The sequence below is a fragment of the Thamnophis elegans genome, chromosome 2, assembly GCF_009769535.1.
Source record: "Thamnophis elegans isolate rThaEle1 chromosome 2, rThaEle1.pri, whole genome shotgun sequence".
NCBI classification, from domain to species: Eukaryota; Metazoa; Chordata; class Lepidosauria; order Squamata; family Colubridae; genus Thamnophis; species Thamnophis elegans.
In genome coordinates, this window is record NC_045542.1 from 161,630,036 (window position 1) to 161,658,033 (window position 27,998).

Sequence of the window (27,998 nt, forward strand, 5' to 3'; positions counted from 1 at the left end):
GGTTATTTTGAACAATACTTTTATTAAGGATTATATGCACGGAAAGAAAGTTAATACAAATATTTGTGTGTGAATATAGGAGAAAGACAATGAAAAAAGCGAAAAAATCCCGCCCAAAAAGATAATAGGAAAAAGAAAAGTTTCCCTTTTCATCCTCAGCCAGCAGATTCAACAACAAAACTATTATCACTAAATAAACCACCAGATTCATTCCCCCCTTCACCCCATTTTCCCCTCTCTAAATTTTCAGTCCTCCCCATTGATCAACAAAGCCTAGTAAAAATTAATGGAAGTATCTGGTTCCTTGACTTACGACTGTAGCAACTTAAGATGTTAAGATGTGACTTAATGTTGGGGGGGAAAAGTGTTCCCAACATTGTTCACAACTGAAGAGATTTATCTCTGCTATGGACTTTTTGGTGCTTTTTAAGCTTTCCTTTACTACGAAAAGCTTTCTCACACTCTGTGCACTTGTGAGGCTACTCTCCTGTGTGACTTCGGGTGTGAATGCGAAAGGTTGAAGAATGGGCAAAACATTTCCCACACTCCAGACATTTATATGGTTTTTCTCCAGTGTGGATTCGTTGATGCATCACAAGAGAATCTCTCCGAGCAAAACTATTATCACACTCTGAGCATTTGTAAGGTTTCTCTCCTGTATGGATTCGGCTATGACTTCTAAGGGAACATGAATGAGCAAATGCTTTCCCACAGTCTAAACATTTGTAGCTTTTTTCCCCTGTGTGAGTTTTCTCATGACTTTTAAGGGCTGATGAGGTACTATAAAATCTTCCACAGTCGTTGCATTGATATGGCTTCTCCCCTGTGTGGGTTTTGTGATGACCCAAAAGGCCTCGCTTCTCTGCAAAGCATTTTCCACATTCTTCGCATCTGTAGGGCTTTTCTCCTGTGTGTAACCTTTGATGCGTTCCAAGATTTGTTTTTTGAGCAAAGCATTTTCCACATTCCCCACATTTGAAGGGTTTCTCCCCCGTGTGGATTCTCTGATGAATCTGAACTTGGGATGGCGAAATAAAACTTTTCCCACACTCCCCACATTTATGGGGAAGGTCCCCTTGATGCCTCTTCTGGTGTGTCTGAAGTTGATAAGGATCCACAAATCGTTTCTCACATTCTGGGCATTCATAGGGTCTCTCTCCAGTGTGAAGTTTCTGATGTTGCAACAGGGTTGATTTCGAGGTAAAACTTTTCCCACATTCGAGGCACTTTTCCTTTTTCTCCCTTCTGTGTGTTTTCACATGACTCCGAAGACCTGAACTCTGGGTGAAACCTTTTCCACACTCAAAGCATTTGTAAGGCTTTATTCCTGCATGCATCTTCTCATGGGACGAAAGAGTTGACTTCCGAGAAAAGCTCTTCCCACATTCCCAACACTTGTAAGGTTTCTCCCCTGTGTGGATTCTCTCGTGGTTTCTGAGAGTGGATTTTCTACGGAAACATTTCCCACATTCCAGGCATTGATAAGCTTTCTGTCCAGTGTGGATTTCTTGATGCATCACAAGAGAATCTCTCCGTGGAAAACTATTATCACACTCTGAGCATTTGTAAGGTTTCTCTCCTGTATGGATTCGGCTGTGAACTCTAAGGGCAGATGACCCAGCAAATTGTCTCCCACAGTCTAAACATTTGTAGTTTTTTTCCCCTGTGTGAGTTTTTTCATGACTTCTAAGGGCTGATGAGGTACGATAAAATCTTCCACAGTTGTTGCACTGATATGGCTTCTCCCCTGTGTGGGTTTTATGATGACGCAAAAGTCCTCGCTTGTCTACAAAGCATTTTCCACATTCTTCGCATCTGTATGGCTTTTCTCCCGTGTGGAACATTTGATGCCTTCCAAGTGTGTTTTTTTGGGGAAAGCATTTCCCACACTCCCCACATTTGTACGGTTTCTCCCCTGTGTGGATTCTCTCCTTGGTGTCTTTTCCAGAGAAGGATTTCTCGCCCTCCAAACCTTGACTGGATCCACTTCCCACATGGACCTTCCTGTGGGTCAAAAGGAGGGACCTGCTAGCAAAGGATTCCCCACACTCTGAGCATTCATGGGTTCTTTTGGCCGTTTTTGAAGTGCTTCTTGTGTCTGATGGGGGATCCAAGAGATTCTCACCCTCCATGCTTTCCTGGCGGTGGCTGCCTTGTGCTTGTTTTCTACTATCTGTTGACAGTTGTCTTGCAGGTGAAGCTTTGGTCACAGTTGTGTTCCTGCCAGTGGAACAAAAAAGAAAATGAGAACATTATTTCCTTTTGAGAAACATGGAAAATCACAAAATTGTTGAGTCTGACATTTGTAAACTGCTCAGAGACTGCTGTAAAGCACTATGTACAGTATCTAAGTCGAAGTGCCATTGCTAATAACAACCGCAACATTGAGTTTAGAATTGCAGTTCTTGAGCAAACAGTGATGTGACCTGTCAAGTAATTACTGCTTTGCTCAACCAGTGGGATTGCAATCCAGTTATAGTCATACATCGAGGACTGCCTATAGGAAAGACAAATAATTAAGGCAAAAAACGTCACAGCCTTGTTGTTTTGTCCAATAAAAATAAAGCACAAATGAAGGTAAATATTCGTATCCCAGGATGAAATTGCAGGGTCCAATCTGGGCCGGTTGCTGGGACCAGAGGTTTTGTCTTCCGAGCTTTCGGACTCGTGCTGGAGCCCATCCTCAGGGAACCTCCCCCCAGCAGAGTGTGTGCTGTTCTGGGTGTGGTGTGGTTGTGTGTGTGGAGCACACACACACAACAGGACACACTCTGCTAGAGAGAACTTCACCGAAGATGGGCTCCAGCATGAGTCTGAAAGCTTGGAAGATAAAACCTCTGATCCTGGTGACCGACTCAAATTGGAACCATGAAAAATTGCTTATGTTCCGAACCAAGATTTAACCATGATATTGATGAGCCAAAATGAAAAAAACAAAAACAAGCAAGATGGAAGCCCAAGAGGAACCAATGCACAGTTGCGAGTAGGAAATCTCAAAGGAAGACGAGAGAGACCAGAGGGGGAAGAGGATGAGTGAAAAAGACTGATTCTCCTTCCATTCCCTCACCCCACAACTAAAGAGGTTTAGGCAAGGTGTCCAAGCAGTTTGGTATGAAGAGGGATGCCGGCTGATCTTGAAGCAGCATCTGCAGGAGATACTGCCCTTAGTTCTGTTCCTTCCAACAGCCCCAAGTATTCTGCCTCCCCCCACTCTTCATGCCAGTCCCTCAGGGAGTAGGAGGGAAGCAGAGGAGAGCACCGTTGCTTTGTAAAACATCCGCCATGAAAGGCCACATCACTGCCCCTTAGGGGCAAAAGAAGGAGAAAGTAAGGTTCTACAATTAAGCAAAAAAAACCCAAAACGCACAGGTACAGTATATGTGATCCCTTGCTCAATAGTAGTAACTGTGAGAGGGATCTTGGAATCCTAGTGGACAACCTTTCAAATATGAGCCGGCGGTGCTGCATAAACAGAGGGATAGAATCAATTCAATTCATTTAATTCATTCCATTCTTTCCCCCGAACTCTCCCCTCCCCATTGCAATGAGGTCAATCTGTGCTAAGAGCACATTACAAACCTCAAGTTTTAAAGCTCCCTTTTTGCAACTGCACACGCGGGATTTCTTTGCTCAGAGACCTCGGACGGACCACAGAGAGACCTTCTGAAAGTAACTTACCCAAAGGTTCCTTCCCGGATCCAGCCGGAGAACCTTGGCCGGGGGAGGAGGGCGCAGATCCAGCCAAGGGACGGAGCCCTCTTTGTCCCTCTGGAGGGAAGGAAGGGATCCGCTCCCTGCAGGCAACGCCAGATTCCGGATCTCCCCGAAGAAAACCCGGCGAGCCGAAGAGCGGGATCCGCAGCTCCCTTCCTCCTGGCGGGGGGAGGATCTCCTGGGAGGAGGGGAGGCCTGGAGGCCGGAGGGCTCCCTCACCTGCCCCGAGTGGGATCCAGCGCCGATCCTCCGAGGAAGAAGCGGGAATCCCCGGAGGGAACCGGATATGCAGCGAGGGGGAGGGGAGGGGCGTGTCCTTCCCCCTCCGCCCCTCCCCTCTAATCTCCCCTCCCTACAGGGACCACGTGCTCCGCAATCGGCTCTGTTCCTCCGGTGGGCATGGAGGATGCCTCTGCCCATGGGAAGAGTGACCCTCTCTGCAGGCTGGAAGCGGGGACCCCAAGACAGGAAAGAGGAATGTTTGGGGGAAGAACCCAGATCTCCTCCTTCTTCCCATGGAGGCAACGCCCTGCAAGGGGGAAACCATCAGCCAAGCCCCTGCAAAATGGAAATGCTTTTTAAAATTTATATCCACCTTTATTATTTTTACAAATAAGTCAAAGATAGTGAAGATATCCCACGGATCTTCCTTCACCTAGTTGCCTCACAACAACCCTGTGGGGTGGGTTATGCTGAGAGAGAGAGAGAGAGACTGGCCCAAGGTTGCCCATGAGCCTTTCATGGCCAAGGCAGGACTGGAACCCATGACCTCAGGCTTCGCAATGCACGCCCTTAACCACTAGGCCATACTGGATGTCCTGGTTGTTGGTTGGGAATGGTCGTCTTTGAAGATGGGGGCACTTCAGCTCCCAGAATTCATGCTGCCTTAAAATAATTTTTATTTATTTACATCCTGCCTTTATTAGTTTTACCAATTTACCAAGCCAGTGAAGATATCTCACACACCTTCCTCTGCCTATTTTCGTCACAGCAACCCTGTGAGGTGGGTTAGGCTGAGAGGGTGACTGGCCCCAGGTCACCCAGGAGGCCCCCAAGGCCAAGGAGGGACTTGAATTCAGCCTCCAGCTTTCTAGCCCAGGGCCCTAACCACTAGGCCAGACTGGTTCTCCCAGATTAGATAAGTGGAGTTGTTTGGGAGTAGATTTATTTATTTAAGGTTAAAAAGAGAACTGTGCACAGGACAACCTCACAGTAACTGAATTTTGGGCCACACGAAACACAATGTGGTATCCATTTACAATTCGCAGTAAATCGAATACTGCACAATATTGTCACACACATAATGCTGACTCTGCTAGAAACACCCAGGAGTCGAGAAGGATGTTTCTTCAACCGTCCAGGAAACCTGCTTGCTCCCCTGCGGAAGCTTATGGAGGACGCTGGGAAAAGGAGAAGGGATTGAGCACTGCGTTGTGCCCACTCTGAAGGGAACCTGGCTGAAGCCATCTTTGGCTGCCTCAGAGCTGCCACAAGCCCTGAGAGGGGGAAGGAACGGGGGAAGTAGATAGATTGGCTGAGTCCTCAAAGCAAGTTTTCTTTTTCTTTTCATTGGCAGATGATTCAGTATTTATTCCAGAACAGTGGTAATCAACCTGGTCCCTACCGTCCACTCGAGGGCGTTCCAGTTTTCATGGTGGGCGATAGGGGTTTGCTGTAACTCTGCTTTATAAATTTTATAAAGTAAAGTTACTCCCCTACTTTATAAATCACCATTACTGTGGAACCGGTGGGCGGTTAGAAAATTTTACTACTAACAGAGATACAAAAGTGGGTGGTATAAAAAGGTTGACTACCCTTGTTCTATAAGGACCATTGGAAATGGGCCTCCCAAGTTAATGGGAAAAATAAAAGAATATGGGAAAGTTGCAGGACTGAAAAGAAACACAGACAAAACTAATACCTTAGTTAAAAATCTTACAGAAAAACAGTTGAATTGACAAAGAATTTGCAGTATACAACAATACAATAGCAGAGTTGGAAGGGACCTTGGAGGTCTTCTAGTCCAACCCCCTGCCTAGGCAGGAAACCCTATACCGTTTCACACAAATGGCTATCCAACTTCTTCTTAAAGTCTTTCAGTGTTGGAGCATTCACAACTTCTGGAGGCAACTTCTGTTCCACTGATTAATTGTTCTAACTGTCAGGAAATTTCTCCTCAGTTCTAAGTTGCTTCCCCAGAGTTTATTTCCCAGTTGATGTCAGGGTAGTTAAAATCCCCCACTACTATTGTGGTGTGTTTTCTACATACCTTAGTTAACTGATTAGCAAAAAGTTCATCTACTTCCTCTGCTTGGTTGGGTGGCCAGTAGTATAGACCTATGGCAATGTCATTTCCCCCCCCCCCCCAACCTTTAATATTGGCCCAAATGCTTTCAAGATAGTTCTCATCATTGTTGTGCTCTATTTCTGTAGAGAGGTAATTATTTCTTATATATAATGCAACTCCACTTGGGAATATATTTAACAGCAAGATGTGTAACAATCAAAGAAGATAATTATACACGACCACTCCAACAAATCAAAGCGGACTTGGAAAAATGTAAAAATTTGCAGATATCAATGGTAGGAAGGATTGCAACTATACAAATGAAGATTTTGCCGAGGCTACTTTTTCTATTCCAAACAATCCCCATAAAAATAGGGGGGGGGGGGGAAATACTTTGATGAGCTAAACACAATAATTCTGAAATATGTTTGGCAAGGGAAAAAAGCAAGAATAAGATTGAAAATGTTGCAAGTATATAAAAACAATGGGGGGGTTCACGTTACCAGATTGGGAGCTTTATTATCAAGCTTCTGCATTAACATGGGTGAGAGACTGGATAACTCTTAGATTCAGAAGGTTACTGTTTTTAGAAGGCCACGATCTCCAATTAGGATGGCACGCCTTTTTATGGTATGATAAAAATAAAACTCCAAAGATTTTCCAAAGACATCAGATAAGAAATGCTCTGCTCCTAGTATGGGAAAAGGTGGAAGGAAACATTTACAGGGAAATACCAGTATGGCCCTCAACAATGGAAGCATTTATCCATCCAAATGTAGTAAATCTCTAACAAAAGTTAACATATAAATATATCTTGAATGTGGAAGGGAAACTTAAAAACCCAACGAGTTACAGAATCAAGGTGTGGACCTACCATGGTGGCCACATATGCAAATACCATCGAGATATAAAGATATTAAGACTTATGGTTTCTATAAAGAACAAACAATATTTGATCAAATAATGTTAGCGGTAGATGAAAAGATAATAAAGAAAATATACATTTTTTGGTTAAGCCTAAAATGGAAGATGAACAGGTAAAAGAGACAATGATAGAATGGGGAATTTTTTTTTGGATAACTATAGAACTAGACAAATGGCAAAAAACTGTGGGAAAGAAACTGTAAGTTGACAATGGGAACTACTTCTAAGGGAAATCTATATAAAATGTTTATGTATGACTGTGTACAGCATGTAAGTATGTGCACATATGACAAAGATAATGTGATAAAAGGAAAAAGAACCTTCCCCAAAAGATAGTAAAGAAATAATCTTTTCTTCTTCATCCTGAGCCAGCATATTCAACATGGCTTTATCACTAAATAAGCCATCAGATGCATCTTCACTCCAGCCCTCACCCCACTTTCTCCTCTCTAAATCTTCAATTCTCTTCATTGATCAACAAAGCTCTAGTAAAAAATAATATCTGGGTCCCTTGATTTATGACTTACAACCAGAAATCCATTTCCAGTTGTGGTTGCAAACCGGGAATTATCTGTATTCTGCAAAACATTATATATACTCCTCATGAATTGATATCTTTTGTGTAATCACTCTGGTAATATATTAATGCTGTTTTCAGAGCAAAACATCCTCACACTCCGAATATTTATGGCCTTTTCCCTCATTGTGTAATTCTCAGAGAATTTGAAGTTGTTTCCCTAGCAAAAACATTTCCCCCAGGCCAAACATTCATAGGAATTCCCTTCTATCACTCTGTGAAGTTCCGGCTGAATTATAAGATGGGTCTTTAAAAAAAAGTTTCCAATGTTCTTCACCGCTGAAGATATTTATCTGCTATGGACTTTCTAATGTATTTTTAGCTTTGATTTGCTGTGAAAAGGTTTCTCACACTCTGCACAATTGTAAGGCCACTCTCCTGTGTGATGTCTGGTGTGCATCCGAAGTGCTGAAGGTTGGGCAAAACATTTCCCACATTCCAGACATTTATATGGTTTTTCTCCAGTGTGGATTCGCTGATGCTTTAAGAGAGTACGTTTCTGAGAAAAACATTTATCGCACTCTTGAGCATTTATAGGGCTTCTCTCCTGTATGGATTCGGCTGTGTCTTCTAAGGTGAAATAACTGAGCAAATGCTTTCCCACAGTCCAAACATTTGCAGTTTTTTTCCCCCGTGTGAGTTTTCACATGACGTCTAAGGGCTGATGAGGTACGATAAAATCTTCCACATTCGTTGCATGGATGTGGCTTCTCCCCTGTGTGGGTTTTATGATGTCTCCAAAGGGCTCCACTTTGAGCAAAAGATTTTCCACATTCTATGCATCTGTATGGCTTCTCTCCTGTGTGGAGCCTCTGATGGCTTACAAGGTTTTGTTTTTGGGAGAAGCATTTCCCACACTCCCCACACTTGTACGGCTTCTCCCCTGTGTGGATTCTCTCATGACTCTGAACCTCAGTTCGTGTAACAAAACATTTCCCACACTCCCCACATTCATAGGGTTTCTCTCCTTTGTGACGCATCTGGTGTCTCTTAAGGTTAGCAGAAACCATAAATCGTTTCCCACATTCTGGGCATTCAAAGGGTTTCTCTCCAGTGTGAATTCTCTGATGTCGCACCAGGTTTGATTTCCAGGTAAAACATTTCCCACATTCGAGGCACTTTTCATTTTTCTCCCCTATGTGTATTTTCACATGACTCCAAAGACCTGCACTCTGGTTGAAACATTTTCCACACTCAAAGCATTTGTAAGACTTTATTCCTGCATGGATCTTCTCATGGGCCAAAAGATTTGCCTTCTGAGAAAAACTCTTCCCACATTCCCAACACTTGTAAGGTTTCTCCCCTGTGTGAATCATCTCATGCTGTCTGAGAATGCAATTTCTGCTGAAAGATTTCCCACATTCCATACATTGATAAAGTTTGTCTCCAGTATGGATTTTCTGATGTGTAAGAAGGCTTGACTTGTGACCAAAGCATAAGTCACATTCCTCACATTTATAGGGTATTAGAGTTGGGAGACTCCTGAGATCTTTGGAGTTTTTCCCAGTGCAAGATTTCTCATCCTCCAATCCTTGACTTGATCCACTTCTCACGTGGACCTTCCTGTGTGTCAAAAGGAGGGACCTGCGGGCAAAGGATTCCCCACACTCTGAGCATTCATGGGGTCTTTTGGCCGTTCTTGGAGGGCTGTTTGAGTCTGGTGGGGGATCCAAGAGTTTCCCACGCTTCATGCTGGCCCTTTGGCTGCTTCCTGGGGCTGAATTTCTACTATCTCTTGTTTGTTGCCTTGCGGGTAAACTTTTGGTCACAGCTGTTTTCCTGCTGGTGGAACAAAAAAGAAGATGAGAACATTATTTCCTTTCGAGAAACAGAAAAAATCACAAAATTGTTGAGGGCCAGATGCTGTCATTTGTAAAGTGCTCAGAGAATGCTGTAAAGCATTATGTATCTAAGTGCTATTGCTAATAACAAGGGTCCTCAAATTACGGGCCGTGGGCTGCATATGGCCGGCCAAAGCCATTAATTCGGCCCGCACAGGACCACGAGGCTGCCCCGCCCACATCGGCCCACTCACCCTTTCGCCGAGTGCAGAACGTACCTTCGTGAGTCCCATGGGCTGGAACTGGAAGGCAAGACCAACAATTTTCACCTGCAGAGAGGTTCTGGAGGCAGGGTAGGTGAAAAATGGAGAGCATAGATGCCCCAGGAGGCAAAGAAAATGGGCTGCTTTCACCCATTTTTGATCTGCAGAATGCTTCTGGAGGTTGGGGAGATGAAAAACGGAGTGCAGAGATGCCCCAGGAGGCAAAAGAAATTGGGCTATTTTAGCCCATTTTTGGCCTGCATGGATGCCCAGGAGGCGGGAAAGTAAAAAAAGGGACCCATTTTTGACCTCCTCTTCCCCCAGAAGATATTCAGAGAAACAGAGAGACAGAGAGGAAGAGAGACAGAGACAGACAGAGAAAGAAAGAGAAAGTGGGGAGAGAGCAAAAGAGAGAGACAGGAAAAGAGGGAGAGAAAAAGACAGAGGGATTGAGAGAAAGAGAGACAGGGAGAGAGAAAGAAAACGAGAGATTTCACAAGCTCCTTGGGGCTGAGAAAAATTGCTGCAAATGTGGAAGTGGGCCACTAGACTCTTAGGCAACTGAAAAAAATGGTCTAGTAAAACGAAAAGTCAATCAAAAGAGCAACATGCAAACAAAAGCAAATAAAACACCCCGAGGTGCAAAAAAAAAAAAGTTTATTTTGTGTGCATTAATGATCTCTTAAATTGGCCACACCCACGCAGTCGCATACCCAGTTCCTGCAACCGTTCTTCATATGTTTTAGTCTCCAGTCCCCTCATCATCTTTGTTGCTCTTCTCTGCAATTTTTCTAGAATCTCCACAACCTTTTACATCATGGTGACCAAAACTGAATGCAGTATTCCAAGTGTGGCCTTCCCAAGGCCTTATAAAGTGGTATTAACACTTCACGTGATCTTGATTCTATCCCTCTGTTTATGCAGCCTAGAACTGTGTTGGCTTTTTGGGCAGCTGCTGTACACGGCTGGCTCATATTTCAATGGTTGTCCACTAGGACTCCAAGATCCCTTTCACAGTTACTACTGTTGAGGCAGGTACCACCTATACTGTACCTGTGCATTTCGTTTTTCTTGCCTAAATGTAGAACCTTATTTTTTTCACCACTGAATTTCATTTTGTGGGCTAGCACCCAATGTTCAAATCTGTGCAGATCCTTCTGTATCTTAAGCCTATCTTCTGGAGTGTTGGCTATTCCTGCCAGCTTGGTGTCATCTGCAAATTTGATGAGTTCCCCGTCGATCCCCTCACTCATCCAAATCATTGTTGAAGATGTTGAAGAGTACTCTCCACCTGCTCTTTGTATCTTTTGCTGCTATTTGGCACGAGGGAGCGGAGACGCGGTTCGGATCAAAGGGGCATCGCCTGCGGGCGGAACTGCACAGCCCGAACAGTCAGCTGAAGAGGTGATCAGAAGGAAGAAGGAGAGCCCAACCGTGCCAATCTCCCCCCCCCAAAAAAAAGACCCCAAAAGACAATTGCTCACCCTTCTCCATACCATCCGGAGCCCAACGCCTCACCCTCCGCTTCTTCACCTCTCGACCACCCCTCTCTCGCCCCGAAAAACCCCCTGCCCGCGCCTGCTAAACGAGAGCGCTCCGCGGCGTTCGCCCTTCGCTAGCAAGGCAGACGGGCAGCGCGTGCGCCTGTGTGTTTTGTGTGTGTGTGTGCGTGCTTGTGTGTGTTTGAACGAGCATGTGTATTACAGCTCGGGGGAGGGAGGACGACAAGAAGAAGTCCTGCGGAAGTCAAGAACGGCACCCCCCCTCTCTCTTTCATTTTTTCTTTCCCGTTTTCTTGCACTTGAACCTTTAAGCTCCATAAACCTCAGAAACGTTTCCTACAATAAAGGAGCCGGATTCTCCCTTCCTGCCGTTTGTTCTTTGCCAGGGAATTCAACGCTTTGCCTGCAAGGATCGTGGGAGAAAAGGGGGATTTTACGGGGGGAGAAAACCGCCCTGGGACTCCTAAGTCCTAAGAATCCAAACTCCGAGATCAGCTCCGTTCTTCTGGAGGGGAGTGGAAGGAAATATTTTTTCCCCAAAGAAGAAAAAATCCATATCCCCAGATATTTGTAAGAGGATTTGAGCGGATTTTCTTGTAAAAGGTTTCGGTGTTATTTAGGAAGGGTGGGTGGATGGACGGATAGATGGACAGTATATCAACGCAAGCGGCTCCGGTTCAAGAAGGGCTCTGGTTCATCTCAATGGGCGGAAAGTAAGAGGGAGGGACCCTTCCTCCCTCCCTTCCATCTACTTTATTGAACTCCGTGGGAGGAAAAGCTCTCCTAGCCCCCCTCTGAAGTGAAGGAGTATAAACTATGCCATAAGGAAGTATCTTTAATGTCATCGTCACCCAGCTGACTGTACCCCAGTCCTCCTTCTGGGGGTCGCGGGCTTGTGCCTCGTTTCACACGCTTCGCTTTTGGCCGGCCACGTTGGAAACATGGAGGGGTCAATGGGCTGTGGGGTCTCACGTTCCTTCCCCCGATCTCAGCAGTTTCCTTCTCCTCCGTTCCTCCAACCCTTCCGCAGCTCTCACAGGCTTTCGTCTCACGTTCCTTCCCCCCGATCTCAGCAGTTTCCTTCTCCTCCGTTCCTCCAACCCTTCCGCAGCTCGCACAGGCTTTCGTCTCACGTTCCTTCCCCCGATCTCAGCAGTTTCCTTCTCCTCCGTTCCTCCAACCCTTCCCCAGCCCGAGCCGCCGAGCCAAGTCTCCCCAGCCCTTTCCAGTCTGGTTGCACGTGCCCCCGATGGAGAATGGGGAACCGAGGTAAAGCTGCCTCCCAATTCCTCGAACTCCCAAGCTCTCCCTTTACCGTAGTTAATCTGTGTAAAATATTTTCCGTATACCCCGCCCACTTTTATACCCCACGAGGGGGGGGGGGTGCTATGCATGTAAAAACGCATATAACCCGCGAGTTATATGGGTGAAAATACGGTATATTGACGGCATTCCTCTGGTCCACTAATTTTGTCACATTGTCAAAGAATACAATAAGATTAGTCCGGCATGATCTGTTTTTGACAAACCCTTGTTGGCTTTTGGTTATTACTCTGTTTCCTTCTAGGTGTTTGTTGATTCATTGCTTATCTTTTCCAGAATCTTCCCTGTTATTGAGGTCAGGCTGATAGGTCTGTAGTTTCCTCGATCTATTTATTTCCCTTTTTTGAAGATGCGAACTATATCAGCTCTTTTCCAGTCCTCTGGCAGTTTCCTGGTGCTCCAGGATCTCTGAAAGATATAGTTCAGTGGTTCTGTGATCCCGTCCGGCAGTTCCTTCAGAACCCTGGGGTGTAATCCATCCAGTCCTGGTGATTTGAACTTGTCTAAGGTAGACAGGTGCTCACTTACCATTTTCTTCCCTATTTCAACTTGTGTTCCTAATCTGTTTTTTTGTGGTGCTGTTTTTGATAGGATGAATGTAAGAATTCAAATCCACAATCAAGACCAGAATTTGTTCAAGGTGAGTATCCTCAACTTAGAGCATAGATGTTTGCCAACAGGGGAAATAAGTAACTTGTGATGTGGGTGGTTTCTATATTATATAATAAATCTAAATAAATATCTACAGACTTTCAACCTTAAGTGTGTCCCTGCACATTATGGATCCAGGTCATGAATAGCTTTTGTGAGTGGGGTCCATCGTAACTCTGAAATGGTGCAGCTGGAGGACTGCCTGAGGTGAACCCCCATGGCTGCCTCTGCCCTCCGGCTGTGCCTGATGAGCTCTGGGCTGAAAGGGGGGACTGTTGTGTATTCAGATACATTGAAAAGGGCCAGCAACCACTCTGCTGAGCCCTAATTGGCCTAGGGGCATTAGAAGCTGTTGCTAGCCTCCAAGAAGCAGCTAGGCTCCTCTAATTGGCCAAGGTACTGCAGCAGCAGTTGCTGTGCAGTATCTGGCTCTGATTGGTTATTTGGGTTGTTACATGTCTTATAAATACTGGGGCGCGATCTGTTACAATTCGAATCGCTGTCACCTTACTCATATGTAATAAAGACCATCTTACTGGCTATTCCATGGCTCCTGTGATCCCTGCAAACCCATCTACAAGACTGGCGACGAGGATGGGATCCGCGATTCCCACGGAGCCTGGAACGAGAAGAAATAGCCAGTCGCAGCAACCTCTACTTCGCACAACTCCAGAGGCTACCAAGCCTCCCCCGTTGGAGCCTGCTGGCGTCTACGCCAACTTGGCATCGATCTGGCACGGCCTCTGCCCGTGGGACAGAGAGCCGCCGATGCGCAAGGACGAGCAACGGACCGAGTGGCTCAACCGTGAAGAGCCCGTGAAGGACCCGCCGGAACCCACAGCCAGCTCGAGCCCAGCTGAAGGAGAGTCCAGCAAGAGAAGCTTCAACCTCTGCGGAAGCCAATCTCAGCTGGTACTGTTTGGGCCCGAGGTCGTTGGGTGGCCTGTGCACTTCAGGGAGCCAGCCAGCCGTGCCGATCGCCGAACTGCGTCGCGATCCGGCAACTCAGCCTGCCTGCGAAGTCTGCCTGCTTCTCTGCTGCTAAGGCTGCCCACCAGCCAGCCAGAAAAAATTAAAGCCTCGTTGCCTGACCCGGAGAGAGAGAGGGAGAAAGAAGGAGGAGGACAGAGGCGTGTCCCAGCCCTCTCGGCCTCCCGTCGCCTCTCGGCCTCCCACGGCCTCCGCGCCCTCCCAGAAGGGCCCCGATGTCTCCGCGGCCTCCGCGCCAGCCCTCTCGGCCTCCCGTCGCCTCTACGGCCTCCGCGCCCTCCCAGAGGGGCCCCGATGTCTCTGCGGCCTCCGCGCCAGCCCTCTCGGCCTCCCGTCGCCTCTACGGCCTCCCACGGCCTCCGCGCCCTCCCAGAAGGGCCCCGATGTCTCCGCGGCCTCCGCGCCAGCCCTCTCGGCCTTCTGTCGCCTCTGCGGCCTCCCACGGCCTCCGCGCCCTCCCAGAAGGGCCCCGATGTCTCCGCGGCCTCCGCGCCAGCCCTCTCGGCCTTCTGTCGCCTCTGCGGCCTCCCAAGGCCTCCGCGCCCTCCCAGAAGGGCCCCATTCCTCCGCGCCTGCCTTCACGGCCTCCCCGAGCCTTGCCGCTGTGCCTCTCCTCCGGCCAAAGCCTTCCGATGCTGGGAGGAAAGCTGAAATCCCTCCTGCCTGCCTCACCGATCTCCATGCTGCCCGGCTAATCCACAACTCCTGGAGAGCTATCGGCAAGCCGCGAGCCGCCTCCAGGGCCGTTCCTGCAAGCCAGGACTGTAAAGAGAACTTTTTGGGGTCTGTTGGCATGCGCAGTAAAATTGGGGGAATTTTAAATTAAATAAGATAAAATGTGAATAATGCAGCTGGAGGGAAAGGGAGGAATGAAATTGGGAATTGTGTAAAGCAACTGGAGGGACAGGGAGAAATGCAAATGTGAATTGTGTAAAGCAACTGGAGGGAAGGAGAAACGTAATGCAAACAAATTAACTGGAGAAACGTAATGCAAACAATTAGCTGGGGGGAAAGGGAGGAATGTGAATTGAGAACTTGGGAAAAGTGAGCTAATAAAGAATAAAGTGAGCTAACAAAAGAACAAAGTGTACTTAGCTGGAGAGAAGGAGGAACGTAACGTAATGGGAATAAATTACTGGAGGGAGGAGAAATGCAAATGCGAATAAATGAGCTGGAGGGAAGGAGAAAGACATAGAATTGCTTCTTAAAGTGAACCACACACTCACATGTAATAGTTCATTCACGGAATGCTGTTGGGGATGAATCAATAAAATTGGGGGAACTGCTGTTGAAATGTATTAATAAAAATAATTCTCTTAACCTGGGGGATAATGCAAAAGTAAATCTCAAAGTTGCTTGTTATAATTTGGTGTCCTCCACCCTCCCCCATCAACTAATCTGGGGGAAAGGGGTGTTGTGTATTCAGATACATTGAAAAGGGCCAGCAACCACTCTGCTGAGCCCTAATTGGCCTAGGGGCATTAGAAGCTGTTGCTAGCCTCCAAGAAGCAGCTAGGCTCCTCTAATTGGCCAAGGTACTGCAGCAGCAGTTGCTGTGCAGTATCTGGCTCTGATTGGTTATTTGGGTTGTTACATGTCTTATAAATACTGGGGCGCGATCTGTTACAATTCGAATCGCTGTCACCTTACTCATATGTAATAAAGACCATCTTACTGGCTATTCCATGGCTCCTGTGATCCCTGCAAACCCATCTACAAGACTGACCGACCCAAACTCAGCCTCTCCCACAGGTTTTCTGGAGGGAATTTTTACCTCCAGACCCAGGTAGACAGTCCAGAAAAATATTTCCCACATAATAATTGCCTTAAAGGAGGGGATGGGGCCTTCAGCAGTTTCAGGCAGCTGCCATTGTCCCCAGACCTGGACTTCACCCCAGGGTCACCACTGTCACTGAGAGATGCGCCCTTAATCCCCAGACTGGAGGCCTTTGCAACCTAGCTCCATTTTCTAAGCTGCATGTTCCGCACTGTTTCCAAGCAACGTGTCCCAAAGCATCTCTTAGGTTGTCCAGGAGCCCTGAAGTCGAATGCAGCCTGTGCCTGGGAATCACCAGGCCTCTCCTGCTCCCTTCAGACAACCCCACATTCCTTACCTGGGACTTTGTTTAGCCACATGTGAAATCGCTTCACAACCACAATCAGGAGTACAGCGTTGCAGTCATTGAGCCAAGCTCTCCTGTGACATCTTACTTAATGACCACTTTGCTCAACGACCAAGACTCCAATTGTGGTGGTAAGTCCAGGACAAACTACAGAAATTACCAAAAACTAAGTGACCTTCTACTGCTGCACCACAAAGAGTATTTTAACTTACTGCACCTGTGTTTGGTTTGCCAATTGCACGGAGGCAGATAGGACAGCTCTCCAGAGGGTTTAACATCATTGCCCAGAGGATCATTGCTTGCCCTCTCCCTTCCTTGGGAGAGTTTTTATAGCTCCCTCTGCCTTAAGAAAGTTCAAAACCTCCTTAAATATCCATATCTCATCCTGGGCACTCTTTTTTTTTAACTATTACCATCTGACAGACGATACAGGATAATAAAAACAAGGACAAAGAAGCTGAAAAACAACTTCTATCCCAGGGCAGTAACTAGATTGAATTCTACTGTATAGTGCAATATCAATGCAATATCAGGGGTTTTCAATTCAGTTGCATAAAATGCAAAGTATGAGTGTTTTTGTTTTATTTTTTGATAGTTATAGTATACACCGAAGATGGCATTTAATTTTGTTGTACGAGGTGCAATGACAATAAAATAAACTAAGGCATCACTTAAGCAAAAGAGAAGGAAAAAGAGTTCAGGCTAATGTAAACAACCCATTTCTGATTCTTATCCCCTTTCCTGCTTCTTCTCACTTTGGCTCATATGAGCCCCATCCCACCATGACTTCTCAATCCGGCCTTCCTCGTGACACTTTTTGTACATTTTATAAAATAAAGATTAAAAAAGGGGGGAGGGGAATTGGATCAAGGAAATTAAAAACCAAACATTATGGCATCAGTCCCTGGAAAATCCTGGAAAAGATAATCAAGCATTGGATCTGCCAAAGCCTAGAAACAAACAAAGCTATTATTACAAGCCAACATGGGTTTGTCAAAAAGAGACCACGGCAGAAAACCTTATTGCATTCTTTGACAAAACAATAACAATTCTGTCTACATAAAATACATGGACTTCAGTGAGGCATGTGACAAAGTAGACCACAGCCTAGTTCTTGCCGGGATAAAGAAAATGTGGAATAGGATCACCACCTGGTAGATTTGTAACTGGCTGACCAACCGCATTCAAGGTATAGTCCTCAATGGAACTACATGATGCCCTCACCTTGGGAGCAAAACCCATTTTTTCTGCATTGCTCATTTGTCAAATATAGATTTAAAAAATGGACACTTGTTCTCCAAACCAAGATTTAACCCAAGATTTGTTTACTCACTTTTAAAGTTACCATGAAGAGGTCTCTGGGCCAAGGCCAGGTATGACCCTCACTGCTGACCGGTTTGGCTTCTCCTTAATCTATTGGCCATTTTTGTGCAGGAAGCCGCTTCTTCATCCAGGCCACAATTTCCGAATTCTCTAGAACGGAGTCCTGGCCAAAGGTTGGTGGATCGCAATCCAGGAACTTTCTCCTTTGTGGGGTTCACAGCCACATCCTCACTGGTCTCCTGCAAAGAGAAATGAAAAAAAGGCTCAGATGCCAACAGTGATATTGAACATAATCTGGAAGTGATCTGGATTCTGGAGGCAAAAATAAGAGTATTGGATCAGGATACAAAATAATGGAGATAGATTCAAGAAGGTCCGAATAAGACAAAATGAAAGAAAGGCTGAAGTCCAATAGGGGCCAAAGCATAATTGTGCCTAGGAAATCTCAGTGGAAGATGGGGCAGAGCATGTGTGAAAAGGGCTGATCTTTCCTGGTCTTTTTAGAGGCTGCAAAGCAATCAAGATTCCAGTTAGGAATTTATGGAATGTATAGGAATCTATGTACAATTGGGAAAGGCAGCCTCCTGCCCAAGGTGGCGCAGTGGTTAAATGCAGCACTGCAGGCTACTGCTAGATCAGCAGGTCAGCGGTTCAAATCTCACCGGCTCAGGGTTGACTCAGCCTTCCATCCTTCCGAGGTGGGTAAAATGAGGACCCAGATTGTTGGGGGCAATATGCTGACTCTCTGTAAACCGCTTAGAGAGGCCTGAAAGGCCTATGAAGCGGTATATAAGTCTACTGCTATTGCTATATTGCTATTGCTTGTTATATAGCAGCTGCTTACAAGACCCCCCTCAAAACTTCCTTTGTGCTTAGGAAAACACCCACCAAGGAGGGGCTCCTACATCCCAGCCTCTTCTGGGCAACAGAAGGAAAATACAAAGTTTAGAAATTCTACCCATCTTTTTAAAGCAGAAGCAAAGTAGAGATTAGCATAAAAACAAAGGGTTTTTCCGCCTTTCAGAGGAAAGAGCTCAAAGAAAGAGGATCTCTTTTGTGGCTCAAGAAAACACGAGCTCAAGTCAACTAATTTAAACTTCTTTCTTTTCCCCTCCCCGTTGCAAAGAGGTCAGAGGGTGTTAATAACACATTACAAATCCCAGTAAATGTTTTAAAGCGCAATTTACACTTTTGTTTTCCAAATGCACTTGCTCAGTACGCATGCTCAGAGACGGATCACAGAGAGACCTCCTGAAACAACTTACCCAAAGCTGCTTCCCGGATCCCCCAAGGGGAGTCTTGGCCGGGCGAGGAGGAAAAAGATCCAGCCCGGGGACGGAGCCCCCTTGTTTCCCTTGCAGGGAAGGGAGGGATCCACTCCTTGCAGGCAAAGCCAGAGCCGGATTTCCCCGAGGAAAAGCCTGCGAGCCGAAGAGCGGGATCCGCAGCTCCCTTCCTCCTGGGGGGCAGAAGATCTCCTGGCTGGAGCGGCGGCTTGGAGACCGGAGGGAGAACGGCCCCACCTGCTCCGAGCGGTACCCGGAAGCCTCTTCCGAGGGATCCAGCGCCGATCCTCGCCGGGCGAAGGGAAGCGGAGCCAATGGGAGGGGAGATGCGGGGAGGCGGGACGTCTGGCTTCCTCTCGGGCTCCGCCTACTCTTTGAAGCCCCGCCCCTTCACCTCCCCTTTTCAGCTAGGGCCACGTGCTCCGAAATGCTGTGTTTGTTGTTTGTGTGTATGTGTTTGTGAGAGAGAGCGCTGGAAGCTGAAGCTCTGCAGATGCCCCTGAAAGAGTTGTGCAAAAAGGCCCCGTAACAGTTGAAGGATCCTTGGGGCTCCTGAAGTCAGTGGTTGGTTGCTGCCCTGATGATGTTACCCAGTTGGGGAATGAGACGTCTCCAGGGAGACACCGAAGCTTGGAGGCCACCAAAGACCTACCCCCCATTCCCACCCTCAGCTCTTTTCCTGGACTGATTTAGGGGCCACTGTAGAAGAAGAAGGGGGGGGGATCCTGACCCAGAGGAAGAGCAGCATCGAGGGGAACTCCGTCTCCCCTCCAGTCTTGTGCTACAGTGGGATCCACTTCTGGGGAACCAGGTGTCCAGATTGAGAGGTTCACAGTTGACCTTTTGTGTGCCCCAGGACTGGACCTTCTTCCCAAGGAGCTTTAAATCCATAAAGAGATTGTCTCATTTCAAGCAATAGATTTTCCACACTCCAAGCTCTGATGTGGTTTGTCACCCGGAAAGAGGGTCTGGCCATCTGAGCACCTGGAGGTTTTATGGAGGGCATTTTTACCTCCAGACCCAGGTAGACAGTCCAGAAAAATATTTCCCACACAATAATTGCCTTAAAGGGGTAGGGATGGGGCCTTCAGCAGTTTCAGCCAACTGCCACTGCCCCCAGGCCTGGACTTCACCCCAGGGTCACCTTAATCTCCACTCTGGTGGCTTTTGCAGCTTTGTGCCATTCTCCAAGCCGTCTTGACCAAAGCATCTCAAAGCTTCTCCGGGATCCCCCCCCAAATCAAACCTGGATGATGCTGGGAGTCCAATGGCCTCCCCTGTCCTATAAATTCCCTCTATTTGGATAATTAATATTTCATTTTCCTCCCTGGAAATTTTAATTTAAACTTAAATAGTTTCACGTCTTACAGTGATCTGCAATGGCCACTGGTGCAGAGGTTACGTGATGCCCCCCCCCCACATCATGAGAATTTAAATTGGGTGGGGGACTCTGAAGACGAATGAGCCTGGGTGAGTCTTCCCCAGGACAGCAAAAAGAGGAGAGTTTGGGGGAGCAGCCCAGGTCTCATGCTTGTTCCCATCGGGGCAATACAAGTATGGCAGCTCATCAGCTGAGAGGGGAAAGAGGCCTGGAAACCCTGATAGGCCTCTGCAGAGTAGAATTTTATTTATTTATTTATTTACACACACACCCTTATTAGTTTTACCAATTAATCAAGGCAGCAAAGATATCTCACACACCTTCCTCTGCCTATTTTCCTCACAGCAACCCTGTGAGGTGGGTTAGGCTGAGAGGGTGACTGGCTCCAGGTCACCCAGGAGGCCCCCAAGGCCAAGGAGGGACTTGAATTCAGCCTCCAGCTTTCTAGCCCAGGGCTCTAACCACTAGGCCAGACTGGTTCTCCCAGATTAGATAAACGGAGTTGTTTGGGGGTAGATTTATTTATTTATGGTTAAAAAGAGAACTGTACACAGGACAACCTCACAGTAACTGAATTTTGGGTCCCACGAAACACAATGTAGTATCCATTTACAATTCACAGTAAATTGAATATTGCACAATATTGTCACACACATAATGCTGACTCTGCTAGAAACACCCAGGAGTCGAGAAGGATGTTTCTTCAACCGTCCAGGAAACCTGCTTGCTCCCCTGTGGAAGCTTATGGAGGACGCTGGGAAAAGGAGAAGGGATTGAGCACTGCATTGTGCCCACTCTGAAGGGAACCTGGCTGAAGCCATCTTTGGCTGCCTCAGAGCTGCCACAAGCCCTGAGAGGGGGAAGGAAGCGGGGAAGTAGGTAGACTGGCTGAGTCCTCAAAGCAAGTTTTCTTTTTCTTTTCGTTGGCAGATGATTCAGTATTTAGTTTAGAACCACCATTGGAAATGCCCCCCCCCCACTCCCAAGTTAATGGGAAAAAGAGGAGAATTAATTGTAATTGTAATTTAATAAATTTATATGCCGCCCAATCCCGTAGGACTCCGGGCGGCTTACAAAAACAAGGTTAAAGATAAAAAGTTAAAAAATAGAAAGAGAGAAACAAATTTAAAAGCAACGCACCATACACTCAATCTAGGTGGGGCTGGACCTCGTTCATGAAGTCAACAGCCCCAGGCCTGCCGGAATAGCCAGGTTTTAGTGGCTTTTCGGAAGGCCGAGAGAGTGGGAAGGATCCGGATCTCTACGGGTACATCATTCCACAGGGCCGGAGCAGCTACAGAGAAGGCCCTCCCACGAGGGGCCGCCAGCTGGGATTGTCTGGTCAACGGCACCCGGAGAAGGCCCAACCTGTGAGATCTTATCGGCCGTTGGGAGGTATGTGGCAGGAGGCGGTCTCTCAGATATCCAGGTCCTAGGCCACGTAGGGTTTTAAAGGTGATGACCAGCACCTTGCAGCGCGTTCGGAGACCGATAGGAAGCCAGTGCAGCTCGCGGAGGATAGGTGTAACATGGGTGTATCTGGGTACACCCGATATCGCTCGCACGGCTGCATTCTGGACCAACTGTAGTCTCCGAACACTTTTCAGGGGCAGCCCCATGTAGAGCGCATTACAGTAATCAAGCCTTGAGGTGACGAGGGCATGAGTAACCATTCGAAGTGCCTCCCGGTCCAGGTAGGGCCGCAACTGGTGCACCAGGCGAACCTGGGCAAAAGCCCCCCTGGTCACAGCCGACAGATGGTGTTCTAACGTCAGCTGCGAATCCAGGAGGACACCCAACTTGCGGACCCTCTCTGAGGGGTGTAAGATTTCACCCCCAGGCTAAGGGATGAAACATCAATAGCCACTCGGTCTTGTCTGGATTGAGTGCAAGCTTATTCGCTCCCATCCAGACCCTGACAGCCTCCAGGCACTGGCACATCACTTCCACCACTTCGCTGAGTTGGCACGGGGCGGACAGATACAATTGGGTATCGTCCGCATATTGGTGGTATTTAATCCCGTGCCGGCGTATGATCTCACCCAGTGGCTTCATGTAGATATTAAATAGGAGGGGGGACAGGACTGAGCCCTGCGTTACTCCATATTTAAGGGGCCTAGGGGTCGATCTCTGTCTTCCAACCAACACCGACTGCGACCTGTCCGAGAGGAAGAGAACCACTGTAAAACGGTGCCTCCCACTCCTACCTCCTGCAGCCGTCGCAGAAGGATACCATGGTCGATGGTATCGAAGGCCGCTGAGAGGTCAAGAAGCACCAGGATAGAGGAATGTCCTCTATCCCTGGCCCGCCAGAGATCATCGGTCAGCGCGATCAAAGCAGTTTCGGTGCAGTAACCAGGCCTGAAACCCGACTGAATGGGATCTAGATAATCTGCTTCATCCAAGGACCGTCGGAGTTGAAAGGCCACCACCTTCTCAACAACCTTCCCTATAAAAGGGAGGTTGGAAACTGGACGGTAGTTATTAAGGATAGCTGGGTCCAGAGAAGGCTTCTTAAGGAGGGGTCTTACCACCGCATCCTTCAGAGGGTGCGGGAAAGATCCCTCCTGTAGAGAGGTGTAACAATCCTCTGGAGCCAGCCTTGTGTTACCTCCCTGCTGGTCAAGACCAGCCAGGAGGGACACGGATCCAGTAAGCAGGTGGAGGGACTCACTGCTCCCATGGCCTTGTCCACTTCTTCAGGAGAGACAAGCTGGAACTCGCTCCAAGAAATCCGATCAAGGCCCTCCCCTGGTATCTCTGCTGGTACTGTCCAAGTGGAGTCCAGGTCCGTCCGGATCCGAGCGACTTTGTCCGACAGAAACTGAAAGAATTCCTCAGCTCTCCCCTGTAAGGGTTCTCCCGCATCCCTCCCTTTCAGGAGGGAGCCGGTTATCCTAAACAGGGCGGCCAGGCGAGACTCTGCGGATGCAATAAGAGCGGAAAAATGAGTACATTTTGGCGCCCGTATCGCCACTAAATAAGTCCTAATAAAGGCTCTTAGTTGTGTTCGGTCGGATTCGGAGTTACTAGCCCTCCAACGTCGCTCTAGGCGTCTCTTTTGGCGCTTCATCTCCCGGAGTTCCTCGGTGAACCAAGGAGCCCTCCTGGATCCACTGCCACGGAGAGGCCACAAAGGCGCAATCTGGTCCAGTTCCTCAGCCGCCACTGTGTTCCAAGCAGCGACCAAGGACTCTGCCGGATTGTGGGCAAGGGAGTCAGGTATCTCTCCAAGCGCCGTCTGAAATCCCAAAGGGTCCATCAGGCGTCCAAAGGGTCCATCAGAATATGGGAAAGTTGCAGGACTGAAAATAAAAGAAGACAAAACTAATATCTTCACAATCTTACAGAAAAACAGGTGAATTGACGAAGAAATTAGATCTACAAATAGTTAAGAAAGTAAAATACATGGGAATATATTTAACAGCAAGATTTGTAACAATCAAAGAAGATAATTATATACAATTACTATAACAAATCAATCCGGACTTGAAAAATGTAAACATTTGCAGATATCAATGGTAGGGAGGATTGCAACTTATACAAATGAATATTTTACCGAGGCTACTTTTTCTATTCCAAATGATCCCCATAAAAATAGGGGGGGGGAATACTTTGATGAGCTAAACATAATTCTGAAATACGTTTGGCAAGGGAAAAAAGCAAGAATAATACTGAAAATGTTGCAAGAATTTAAAAACAATGTGGGGTTCGGGTTACCAGATTGAGAGCTTTATTATCTAACTTCTGCATTAACATGGGTGAGAGACTGGATAACTCTTAGATTCAGAAGGTTACTGTTTTTAGAAGGCCACAATCTCCAATTAGGATGGCACACCTTTTTATGGTGTAATAAAAAGAAAACTCCAAAGATTTTCCAAAGACATCAGATAAGAAATGCTCTGCTCCTAGTATGGGAAAAGGTGGAAGGAAACATTTACAGGGAAATACCAGCTTGGCTCTCAACAATGGAAGCATTTATCCATCCAAATGTAGTAAATCTTGAAAAAAAATTACATATAAAGATATTCTGAATGTGGAAGGGAAACTTAAAAACCCAACGAGAGTTACAGAATCAAAGTGTGGACCTACCATGGTGGTCACATATGCAAATACAATCGAGATATAAAGATATTAAGACTTATGGTTTCTATAAAGAACAAACAAAATTTGATCAAATAATGTTAGCGGTAGATGAAAAGATAATAAAGAAAATATACATTTTTTTGTTAAGCCTAAAAATGAAAGATGAACAGATAAAAGAGACAATGATAGAATGGGGAATTTTTTTTTGGGATAACTATAGAACTAGACAAATGGAAAAAAACTGTGGGAAAGAAACTGTAAGTTGACAAAAGGAACTACTTATAAGGGAAATCTATATAAAACGTTTAAATATGACTTTGTGGGAATATACAGCATGTAAGTATGTGCACATATGACAAAAAAGGAAAAAAAACCTTCCCCAAAAGATAGTAAAAAGTAACTTTTCTTCTTCATCCTGAGCCAGCATATTCAACATCAATGATTTATCACTAAATAAGACACCAGATGCATCTTCACTCCACCCCTCGTGACCCGACAATTGCGCGATAAGACATATGCGCGCCGACAAAATAGTGCCGATTAAAACGCGACGTCAAAATCGCGCCGACAAAAGTGCGATGACAAGCACAAGAAGGTAATTTCAGTTTCGAGAAGTAAAGGGGCAAACCTTACTTTCCTCCCTCTGCCTTACATATATGCAAGCCCTCTTAGGCACAGCCAAGGGCTCGGCTGCCTCCCCCCCCCCCCCAGTTCTCTGCCCGTCCTCCAGCTTCATCCCTGTCTCTTTCAATCCCCACTGAGTCCAGAGACACAACCTGGAGCCCTTTTGGCCCTCTCCGGTGGTCAGTCCGGAGCAAAGGCCCAAAGAAAGTTTCTCCCCCTCTGCTTCCAAGCTCACAGCAGCCCCCATCCCACCCTCGTCCCCCAGGAGATCTTAAGCCAAACCTTAATTCAAATGTTCATTGAGCACGTAAAACGGGAGGAAAATCCCTGCCTGCAACTTACGGCAGGCTCAGGAAATCCTCCGGTAGGAGGGCAGCAGCAGGCAGGCAGGGCTGCCCTCGGCTCAGAGACCCGCACATTCACTCGCGATTTTGTCGGCGCGCTATTGTCGAAAATCAATTAGCAATTTTGACGGCGCTCATTTGTCCGTCGTGGTTTTGTTGGCGCGCTTACGTCTATCGCGCATTTGTGGGTGAACCCCACCCCTCACCCTACTTTCTCCTCTCTAAATCTTCAGTTCTCTTCATTGATCAACAAAGGTCTAGTAAAAGATAAAAATGGGTGTCTTGATTTATGACTATTAATAACTTACAACCAGAAACCCATTTCCAGTTGTGGTCGCAAGTTGGGAATTACCAGTCCTCTGCAAAACATTATATATAGACACGAACTGATAACTCTTTTGTGTAATCACTCTGGTAAGTGACTAATGCTGCTTTGTGAGCCAAACGTCCTCACACTCCCCATACCTACGCCCTCTTGCCTCCTTGTGTACTCTCTAATGGGATTTGAGGTTGCTTAACAACATTGTTCACAGCTGAAGGGATTTATCTCCTCTGGACTTTCTAATGTACTTTTAGCTTTGGTTTGCTATGAAAAGATTTCTTGCACTCTGCAAGGCGCAACTCTCCTGTGTGACTTTGGGTGAGGCGACTCTCCTGTGTGACTTTGGGTGTGCATGCAAAGTGCTGAAGGTTGGGCAAAGCATTTCCCACATTCCAGACATTTAAATAGTATCTCTCCAGTATGGATTTGCTGATGCTTCAAAAGAGTACGTTTCTCTGAAAAACATTTATTGCACTCTGAGCATTTATGGGGCTTCTCTCCTGTATGGATTCGGCTGTGACTTCTAAGGGAAGATGAATCAGCAAATGCTTTCCCACAGTCCAAACATTTGTAGTGTTTTTCCCCTGTGTGAGTTTTCACATGTCTTTTAAGGGCTGATGAGGTACGATAAAAACTTCCACATTCGTTGCACTGATATGGCTTCTCCCCTGTGTGGGTTTTATGATGTGTCCAAAGGACTCCCTTATGAGCAAAAGATTTCCCACATTCTACGCATCTGTATGGCTTCTCTCCTGTGTGGACCCTCTTATGGCTTCCAAGGTGGTCATTTCTGGAGAAGCATTTCCCACACTCCTCACACTTGTACGGCTTCTCCCCTGTGTGGATTCGCTGATGAATCTGAAGGTCTCTTCGTGTAACAAAACTTTTCCCACAGTCCCTACATTCATAGGGTTTCTCCTTTTTGTGCCCTTTCTGGTGTCTCTGAAGTTGAGAAGAATTTACAAATTGTTTCTCACATTCTGGGCATTCAAAGAGTCTCTCTCCAGTGTGATATCTCTGATGTCGCACTAGGTTTCCTTTCAGGGTAAAACATTTGCCACATTCGAGGCACTTTTCGTTTTTCTCCCCTGTGTGTGTTTTCCAATGACTCCGAAGACCTGAACTCCGGGTGAAACATTTTCCACACTCCAAGCATTTGTAAGACTTTATTCCTGTATGAATCTTCTCATGGATCCAAAGATGAGCTTTCTGAGAAAAGCTTTTCCCACACTCCCAACACTTGTAAGGTTTCTCCCCCGTGTGGATTCTCTCGTGGTTTCTGAGTGTGGATTTTTCACGGAAAAAAATCCCACATTCCAGACACTGATAAGGTTTCTCTCCAGTGTGGATTCTTTGATGTGTAAGAAGGCCTAATTTTCGCCCAAAGCATAAGTCACATTCCTCACATTTATAGGGTTTTACTCTGCCAACTTTGGCATCCTTTCCAGAGAAGGATTTCTCACCTTCCAATCCTTCTCTGGATCCACTTCCCACATGGACCTTCCTGTGGGTCAAAAGGAGGGAGTGGAGAGCAAAGGATTTCCCACACTCGGAGCATTCATGGGTTCTTTGATAGTTTTTCGGAGTGTTGTTTGTATCTGATGGGAGATTCCAGATTTTCTCACGCTCCATGCTTTGTGGCACCTGCTTCCTTAGGCTGAATTTCTACTATCTGTTGCCAGTTGTCTTGCAAGTAAACATTTGGTCATAATCGTTTATCCTCTGTTAGAAGGAGAAAGAGAAAAAAGTATTTCCTTTTCAGAAATGTAGAGAGCCACAAAATCCACAATAAAGGATCCACAATAATTGAGTTTAAATAGAGGTTTAAGGACAAGGCACAAGCACTTCAGCTTACTAAACTGTACCCCCAAGTGCATTATGGGACAAGGCACAAACAGCCTGCACGGATCATGGCTAAAAATGTATCCCTGGAACAAGACGCAGTTTGGGCTGAGAGAACATTTCCCCATGGAGGGACAGGATGAAGGCTGGACAGGGGCAGCCCCACCCCAAGCTGAGTCCCCAGGAAGCCTCTTTCGGCCTCAAGGGTGCATCCACCCAGCCGTTGCAACTCCCCCACTCTGTGGCCTTCCCTCCAGGGTCCACCTCCAACTAGACCAAGAGTGGCTTCTTACAACAAGTATCAATTAAAGATATTACGCCCTCAATTCACTGCATCACTCTCTTGTCAAATTAAGATTAAAATAATTAACATGCTTATTCTCCAGACCAAGATTTAACCAAGATTTGTTTACTCACCTTTAAAGTTACGATCAAGAGGTCACTTGTTACCCCTCTGAGTCAAGGCCAGGGATGACCCTCACTGCCGACCAATTTTATTTCTCCTTAGTCGATTGGCTCTTTGTGCAGGAAGCTGCTTCTCCATCCGGGCCACGATTTCCAAATTTTCTAGAATGGAGTCCCAGCCAAAGGTTGGTGGATCCTGATCCAAGAACTCCCCTTTCTCCTCTGTGGGGTTCACGGCCAGATCCTCACT

General features: G+C 46.7%; 2 protein-coding genes across 2 annotated transcripts; both read right to left on the reverse strand.

Annotated features, from left to right (window-relative positions):
• Positions 1–2: 2 nt before the first annotated feature.
• Positions 3–19,105, reverse strand: LOC116502781 (zinc finger protein 160-like). Its single transcript, XM_032208710.1, has 3 exons — positions 18,724–19,105; positions 17,469–17,697; positions 3–2,220 (listed from the first exon to the last, which is right to left on the reverse strand). The coding sequence occupies exon 3, from the start codon at positions 2,130–2,132 to the stop codon at positions 480–482; it is 1,653 nt and encodes a 550-aa protein (XP_032064601.1). The 5' UTR covers positions 2,133–2,220; positions 17,469–17,697; positions 18,724–19,105; the 3' UTR covers positions 3–479.
• On the reverse strand, positions 6,125–27,997 carry LOC116502791 (zinc finger protein 91-like). The gene is given in 4 exon segments (XM_032208722.1): positions 6,125–8,028; positions 8,030–8,969; positions 25,914–27,223; positions 27,761–27,997. Coding segments are annotated over 3 exon segments (2,379 nt in total). The 5' UTR covers positions 27,134–27,223; positions 27,761–27,997; the 3' UTR covers positions 6,125–7,809.
• Position 27,998: the final 1 nt, after the last annotated feature.